The sequence below is a fragment of the Aplysia californica genome, unplaced genomic scaffold (genome assembly GCF_000002075.1).
Source record: "Aplysia californica isolate F4 #8 unplaced genomic scaffold, AplCal3.0 scaffold00264, whole genome shotgun sequence".
NCBI lineage: Eukaryota > Metazoa > Mollusca > Gastropoda > Aplysiida > Aplysiidae > Aplysia > Aplysia californica.
The window spans coordinates 955,595-964,369 of record NW_004797534.1 but is presented as its reverse complement, the minus strand read 5'-3'; the positions used below and the strand labels follow the sequence as shown (position 1 = coordinate 964,369).

Here is an 8,775-nt window from a genome sequence, read left to right as displayed (position 1 = left end):
CACACACACACACACACACACACACACACACACACACACACACACAAACAAACAAAGACACTCAAAGTGCATATATGCCAAGTAATTTATGGACACCTGTGGAAAAATAAGTAGCTTTCGCAGTCACCTTGGTGATTTGCTGTTGATCCCGATTTTTTTCTCCAAACCCCGATTTTTTCTCCCTGAGATCCTGATTTTGAGGTTTCATAGAGTGTTCGGAGAAATAGTGCTCAGCTTTATTTTCCCGAACGTTTGGAGAAATAGTGCCCAGCTTTATTTTCCCGAACGTTCGGAGAAATAGTGCCGGCCATAATAAAAAGGCCCTTAGAGAAGAATATTCAAGTAAATTTGTGAAATTCTTGCATAAATGTGTTCATAATCATATGCCACGCAGTAAAAGTAGACCTCAGCAAGCGAAGTGTCAGGCTACAGTCAGGCAGTGGCCTCCGCTAGCGAAGTCAGACACTGAGCTATGCACGTCCTGTTTTTAAGTAGTCCTTGATCTATATGCAACAAAAAAAGCAAGTGGCTATTCTCCGGCGTCGCCCCGCTGGTCTATTACTAATAATTTGTCGGCGCAGATTTGCCTCTCTCACTGGAGTGAGACAGGGATGTTTACTATCACTGTTCCTCTTCATACTGGCAGTCGACTGGCTAATGAAGGAAACCACCAGAGGACACAGAAATGGTATACAGTGGACACCAGGAGCGGCTCGTGGAGCTAAAAAGTGGACGTGCACAGTTAAGCTATGGCATGCAGAAGATAGTCAAGGGCATAGTAAATGTAACGGTGTATAATTTTAGGTATCTTTGGGTCAGTGAGGGAGGACGTCGTGCTTTTATTTTCTTTCTTTTTACTTGTCACTTTGATTTCTTACTAAATTTGTTTGTTAGCTAAACATCAATTTCCTTCTTCCTGTAATGGAACTGAACACTCAAGTACATGTAGTAACTTTCACTACTCCACTACAAAACCATTCAAAGGCACATAACTCGTAGAAAGGTCACGTTAACCTCCCTCAGGTTCACGGTCACAGAGTCTCTTAAAATAGTGGCAAGACAGACAATGAACCAATCACAATTCACTTGAGCACTCCATGGATTGCTCCGGGGTTCACATAATATTGGCAAAGAATAGCGTACGGTCTATAGCGTTTATTTTTAGACTTCCTACTGTGGGCTATGTTTCGGCACTATTCGGCAGGAGCACATTTGAGATGTGCCGTCTTGTTAATATTAATGTACCGCCAAACTCGCTACGAGTGTCGTCATCGCTTGGGTAATCCCCAAGAGCGATTTATAGGTCAGGTTACACTGTTGAATATCCTGTGAATACTAGACTATTATGTTTAGCTAAAGTGCGTGGACTTTGGCATGGCATAGTAGATGTTTTACGGCGCTATAGACACAGAAATGACAGTTATGGCGCCAGTGAGGACCATGTTTTTATATAATATTTGGCCAGTGTTTGTTTCTGGCTTCTTTTATTTTTTTATTGTGGGCGTTTTACGTAAAAGAACATTAAAAAAATTTGGGCGGCACTGCACGACCGTGCTCTATGGACGAACCGCGCCTGCCCTGATGGACACAGTTGGACGATCTGGATTTTGCAGACGACTTGGCGCTTCTGTCGCACACCCAGGAACAGATGCAAGCAAAGACTTCAGTATTAAACAGCCTATCGGAGTCTGTTGGATTGAGGATCCACCCCAGAAAGTCAAAGATCCTAAGGACAGTTGCACAACGAAAGGAGCAGGTCACAATAGAAGGAAAGGCACTAGAAAACATTGAATCTTTTGCTATCTTAGGAGTATAATTGACAGAGAGGGGGGGAACAGGTGCTGAAATAAAGTCCCGCATTGGAAAAGCACAGACTGCTTTGGATAGGATTTGGAAGACCAGAGATATCTCACTTCAAACAAAGCTGAGGATTTTCAATTCAAATGTGAAGTCGGTCCTGTTGTGTGGATGTGAGACATGGAACGCATCACAGACTTGCATAAAGAGGATCCAGGTTTTCTTGAACAGGTGTCTAAGAAAGTTACAGAGGATCAGATGGACAGACAGGGTCACCAATGTGGAAGTATTAAGGAAAACAAGACAGATCCCAGTCAGAGATGAGGTAGGAAGAAGGCGGTGGCGATAGATTGGACATACTCTCAGGAAGTCAGGCAGCTGTATAACAAAGAAAGTTTTGGATTGGAACCCACATGGTAAGAGATCAAGGGGAAGACCTCGTGGAACCTGGAGAAGAATCACAGAAATCGATGTACAGAAAAGTGAGAAGACATGGAATTACATCAACCGGCTAGCCCAGGATAGAGAAAGGTTAAGGTGTTTGTCCGTGGCCTATACCCTGGTACAGGGTGAGAAAGGCAATGAGGATGATGATATTGCTACAACTATTGTCATAGCTCGGAGGACGGAAGCGCGTGTCTGCTACGAATATACTTGTAGCTGGGTGCAATGGGTTAAGTACGGCTAGCCTAGCTGTCAAGCCATACTTAAGTACAGCAAACCTGCCAGTGTAGCCGTACTTAGATCTAGGTTTGGCCCTATTGACCGAAACCAGTTGAGTACACAGGTCTCATTAGATTTAGTAATTATTCAAGTTTAAAATACAGTAAAGCACCTTTTTGTTTCGTCTGAAATACAAGGTAGGCTATTGCAAACTAAAATTTTATTGTTACAATTCAGCCATCATTATTAAATACGGTTAGCATGGCAGCCTCTTCCATAAAAAACAGATATTAGCACAAATCTATCCATATAGATCTAAAATCTAGATCTAGATCTAATTAAGTAGATCTGGATCTAAGCCTACTGTTTTAGATTTAGATCTAAAATCTAATACCAAAACTGATTTGAGACTATTACTGACTGAAGCATCTTTTCCTCTGCAGATGATCTACATTTGACTTATCTAAAAGCCTGCTTTGGTGACTGTTGAGGAACAAACTCCTGGCAGAAGTGCAGCATGGCTGAGGCTGAAACAGCCACAAGTGTCAGGGGAGATGAGGGACAGGACGTAGACAAGGATTCCTCAAGTCCTTTGCGGGAGTTACAGGAATTTGAGAAGCTGGATACTCTTCTGTCACAGATTCCGAAGAAAGCTCAACATGGCCTGCTCAAGTCATGTGATCTTGTGCTCACCTGTATAGATGCCAACAAGGCTTTTATCGCCTTGGGCTCCAATGTGGGCATCGTATTCCTCTACTCAAGGAAAGAGCAGTCACTTCAAAGACTTCGTTCAACGGTGTGTTCGTGGGTTGTTTTTTTGTTTGGTTAGACAGTTGTCATTGTATTTTTCTGCCTCTTTTTTTTTCAACACCCTACAGTAGTAGCAGGTCAAGGTTTTTTACGGTACTCTCTGCTGGTTTGTAGTGTAAACATTTGTCACTGTCGGGAGTGGAAGGAAGAAACAGAGTATTGTGATATAAGAGTAAGTACAGTATTTGCGGCTGGCCGAACTATGCGGCCACTTTCCTTATAAAGGAAATAACTTAAGTCTTGTTTCATATTCCAAACGGAAACCAAGGTCCCGTGATGCACTGGCATGAATCACATGTTCACAACAAAGATGGTCTCGATAGGCAGCAAAGTTTGAAAACGGCAATGGTTTGAAGAATTTGGTCAATCAAAATATCCCAAAGTGAAAATTTGACTGGTCACTTGTCCATTGTCATTACAAAGCTTTCTTATCATATTTTTATTCGACTATAGGTTCGTGTGTTGAAATAATGAATAAATATCATGTGTAAATGTGTTAACATAAAGAAAACTACAAAAGAGACCCAGGGAGGGGGTGGCCACATAGTTATTTCCTTATTTTTTAAAGGGACTTCTTGCGATCGGGGACGTCTGAAAAAGGTCCACTCCATTGGAGAAGGGGCATTGTTGTGATCAGTTGCTAACAGTGCCCATTTAACAGCATTTTAGGTTACATAATTGCTTTCAGAGAGCCTGGTTTGTAGTTCTTGACTTCAATACAATTGATCAAATCAAGACTGACTCCATCAGATTCACTGCAGTCTGAAGAAACTGCCCTGTCACTTGTACCTCTTGACAGGTCGACCACCAGGCCCAGGAATTTGAGGAGACTTGTAAATTGCCCCGGGAATGACCCAAGGAAATAAATCAAACCAAATCCGATAGAGTCAGTAAGTTCATTTTGCCGGTCGCGATTGAGTTATTCGTTCGGCTTTTCCCGGTCTGGTAACGCAACATTTGTGCCATGCAGGTTGTAAATTATAAACGCCTTGTTGCCTTTAAAATAAATCAATATTTGTGACTGTGTTGTAACTTGTAAAAAAAAAAAAAAGGAAAGAAAACGAAACATCGTCTGATTTTCAGCTTGTCGGGCTCACCAACGTGACCGGTCAGTGAACCTGCGCGCGTTCGCATAATATGTCACCATATACTGAGGTTGCTGGGGTCACCAAAGTTCATTCAAAGTATGAGTGTTGTGGAGTATAGGACTCCGGATTGGCGGCGGGGGGGGGGGGGGGTGGAGAAGAATTGTTTATTTTTTTTAAACTTACACTCTGGTCGTTTTTGAAGGTGTCTGTCAAAGTTCCTGGCAGTGTTTACGTAGGCCTATTCATTGTTTTTTTAAGTCTGTCAAAGTTGTTCATTGTCGTCAGTGTAACAAGAGCCAATCATCATTAAGCCTCTTATTCTCGTTCTCACTAATTTCACCTACTTCTCCCAAGACTTCTTTGTTTGTTACTTACTTTACCGAGTACTGAGTTAGTAGCCTCTTTTGACACAGGAAGGTCATAAAACTCCGAAAAAATGTTGGCCCAACGAGACTCGAACCTGGGACCTTCGACATATGAAGCGTGTGTCTTACCACTACGCTACAGTGACCCATGTTGGTTATTTTATGACACCCTGCTGTACACAGATGGTCATTTCGAAGGCGAATCACTTGATCTCTCAAGAGGACGCCGGGGGGGGGGGTTACGGACATCAATAAAAAGTCGAAGCTCAAAAGTATCATATTGTCAGGATTCAAACCTTTTGGCCAAAGTCCGTCAACCACGAGGCCACTGCGCTGGCAAGGTTTCTTAAACTTAACCCCCCCCCCCCCCCCCCACATAGTACACAATAAAATCAGGTTGAGAGGTCCTGGCCGCATACATATCCCCATGTGATTGCATCACAGTTCCCTGGCGGCATAATGTGTCCTCCATGACCGCATAAAGGTGCCCTGATTGCAAACTGGTTCCCTCATATGGTATATTAGAATGAACATCCCTCTTGGCAATATAGCCGAGAATGCTCAAGACCATTATACATCTATTGGCCTGATGATGTGCAAGTTTGCAGGTCAAAAATTTTTTTGTTTTCTCTTATTCATTTGGCTTTAAGTGAGAAATGGCGCAAATGTGCCTTTACTCTAATAGCAGACTCAATAAGTGCAGCCTAGAACTATGAGTGGAAATTGGATACTTTTACAGTTACAGTGGCTGTTTTAGCATCTAATGAGTCCACTCCTTACTTGCAAACCATTCTTGATTTTTCTGTCTGTATTAAGTTCCTCTCCTTGTTTCGTTTCACATTTTTGGTGTGTGCTGTATCTATCAACGTGCTTGAAAGGCATATTATGATCTTCCAACTAGAAGCCTCAAAAGTCCAACTTTTTTTACTCACTAATTGTTCTCATAAATGGAAAGAGTGCTGGGGACAAAGAAAAGGTAAGAAGGAAAGCTTCATATGTATAGTTTTTATTATTGTTAAAAGTTTTAATCTTCTGTTTACAGAAGAAATGTTATGGAATGTCAGTGTACGGTCAGCACTTTTGTATTTTGATCCAGGTGGAGTCATTAATTATTTATTCAATCTGGGTTTTTTTGTTGTTGTCATTTCAGGGTGCGAATGATGTTATTACAAGTATCAAGTTGCATGAAGGGATTGATCTGCTACTGGCAATTGGTACTGCCTCTGGGGACATCACTGTGTTTTGTATACCAGGGACTGCATCAGTGCAGAAGAGACAGGTTTGTCTTGCCATTTTTATTGAGCTTAAGGTTTTTATATATGTAATATAATTAATGGTTGGAAAGGCCTGCAATTTTTTTCTTTTTTTTTTGTTGTTGCTTGGCACTCAAGACGTCATTCTTGCAAAGCCTCAATCAAGCCTAGAATGTGTTCATTTCTTTTTGAGCATTTTTACATATATGCACTCATGATTGTACTTTCATATGTATGGAAATAGACACTTTCAAACTCTTTAACTCTCATATATGCACTTGCCTTCATTTACTCTTATCATTCTTTAGTTTTATAATGGCCCGGCCTGCGTTGTTTGTTTGGTGATCCTTGGAGTATCAGATTTGCCTTTTTGTTAGAGACATACTTTATATCCACTGGTACTTTTGTCTTGACCTTTACAAGGTGGAAGTCTCCTGCACATCTTAAAAGATGTACGATCTCAGGATAGTTCATGGATCATCACATCATCATCATTGCCTTTTTCAGGATATTGGCCACGAACAAACACTTTCCACCTTTCCCTATCATGGGCGAGTCACTTGATGTCACTCCATGTGTTCCCACTTTTCTGTACGTCCATTTCCGTGACTCTTCTCCAGGTTCTGCATGGTCTTCCCCTTGGTGTTTTACCCTGTGGATTCCAATCTAACACTTGTCTTTTTATTCAGCTGCTTGACTTCCTGAAAGTGTGTCCAATCCATCACCAACGCCTTCTTCCCACCTCAACTCTGACTGGACTCTGTCTCGTTGTTCTTAATACTTCCTCGTTGGTGATCTTGTCTGTCCCTTTGATCCTCAATAGCTTCCTCAGACACTAGTTCAAGAAAACCTGGATCCTCTTTATGCACGTCTGAGATGCGTTCCATGTCTGACATCCATACAACAGGACTGACTTCACATCTGAGTTGAAAAATCCTCAGCTTTGTTCGTAGTGAGATCTCCCTGGTCCTTCAAATCCTGATCATAAAAATAAACTCAATCTGTGAATTTCCAATATGGGACTTAATTTCAGCGCCCTGTTCCTCCCTCTCTGTTAATTATACTCCCAAGATAGCAGAAGGATTCTATGTCTTCTACTGCATTTCCCTCTACTGTGACCTGCTTCTTTCGTGGTGCATCTATCCTGAGAACTTTTGATTTTGTGGGGTAGATCCTCAATCCAGCAGACTCTGATAGGCTGTTTAAAATTGTGGTCTTTGCTTCCATCTGTTCCTGGGAAATCTAATCGTGCTGTTTTTTTCTGTTTCAAACTTTCTAGTCATGCTCGAGGGAAAACATGGCTTTCCTATTAATGTTCTGAAAACTATCCTATCACTCAAGTACTTTTTCTATTCACTTTCGAATCTTCCCTTTCTCGTCCTTTTTTTCTAAACTGTAGGTGCAAAAGTTTGATGTAAAGGGTTTCCATCAGCACTACGTGACCTGTGTGGAGTGGAGCACCAATGGCATGAAGCTGTACACTGGAGACAAGCGAGGCCAAGTCATTACCACAGAGGTGGACTTCTATGAAGTGAGCTTCAACACTACCTATTTCATAATCCTAATCTGGGTGTAAATTAGTGAATTTTGTTATGACTGAAAATAGGACATAGTACTTAAGTTTGACATGGTTATCTGTGTGTATGGGGCTGGAAAATAGTAGGGAGCAGTATTAGGTTGTTTTTTGTTTGTTGTTGTTTTTTGTTTTTTAAATATATGGTTTTTCATATATATCCATTTTATGACAGACTGTCATATACGTTGTTGATGTTTTGTTATATTTTTGTTCAGGGTCAATGCAAGTCCAGTGTACTCCTGATTGAAGCAACTACAGAAATTGTTCAGATCGACTATCTTCATAAAGCACTACTTGTCTCAACAAAGCAGCGCAGTTTTGTGGTGCGACTTGACCTTCAATGTCAGGTTGTCAGTATTGGTGTTAAAGAGCGTAAAATGTGAGTATGAATAAGAAACCTAGTCCAATAAATTGATGTCTTGCTTTTCATGTTACTGAGTGCATTTTTGTAATGGAGATCTCATTTATAAGTTTTGGAACTACTTGCATAGTGGTTGGGGTTGGGTCTTTTTTCGTCTTTTGGAGAAACTTTTGGGAAAAATTGCCACATGTTATAAAATTCAAATTTGTCACAAGGTTACATGACATAAATGATAATTGAACTTCTGTCATTTTTTAAAACTGTATTAATTGAAATGATCAAAATCTTGTATTGACCCAGGACAAAGGGACTATTACGAGGTAAGCTTTATTTTGTTTACAGGTTTGTATTTTAGGGTGCTTTGGGATTGAAGAACATATTTTTCTCATAATATTAGACTGTGTCATATCCTTAAGAATAGTATTATTGAGAGACATCATATTCCTTGTCAACGATCCTGTCTTCAGAAAGATGATTAATAAGTTTTAGATAAACTAAGGTTTATAAAAGTGAGAAGTTCTTCTTTATTTCAAATATCCTTAGATTTTTCCTTAAAAGGAGTAGGCCTACATTTGTGAAATTAATATCCATAAATTCCTTGAGGTCATCATCATAATCGACAACTGTGGAGATTGTATAAAAACAGTATTGAAAATACCATAGAGAACAAAATTACAGATTCAGAAGTCTGTCATACCTCCATTCATGGATGAAACTTAAATGTGGTCACATGTATATAAACTGTACATAGGGATTAATATTTTAAAATCATTTTCGTCCCTGCAACACAGATTTTCAGTTTGATGTGCTCCTCTGTTTTTGTTGGCGAGACTTTACTTTTTTCAAACTTCTATATTTGTGT

At 40.4% G+C, this 8,775-nt stretch overlaps 1 protein-coding gene across 4 annotated transcripts in view; it reads left to right on the top strand.

The window, feature by feature from the left end:
• The window catches only part of LOC101859416 (tectonin beta-propeller repeat-containing protein 2), a 43,302-nt gene that overhangs the window by 2,043 nt on the left and 32,484 nt on the right, over window positions 1-8,775 (top strand). For 3 of the 4 annotated variants that reach the window (XM_005100909.3, XM_005100910.3, XM_035970411.1), the window contains exons 2-5: window positions 2,904-3,256; window positions 5,874-6,002; window positions 7,376-7,507; window positions 7,768-7,931. In XM_005100909.3, the coding sequence (XP_005100966.1) occupies window positions 2,978-3,256; window positions 5,874-6,002; window positions 7,376-7,507; window positions 7,768-7,931 (704 nt within the window). In that variant the 5' untranslated portion in view covers window positions 2,904-2,977. The other variant, XM_013083960.2, reaches the window with a different exon arrangement.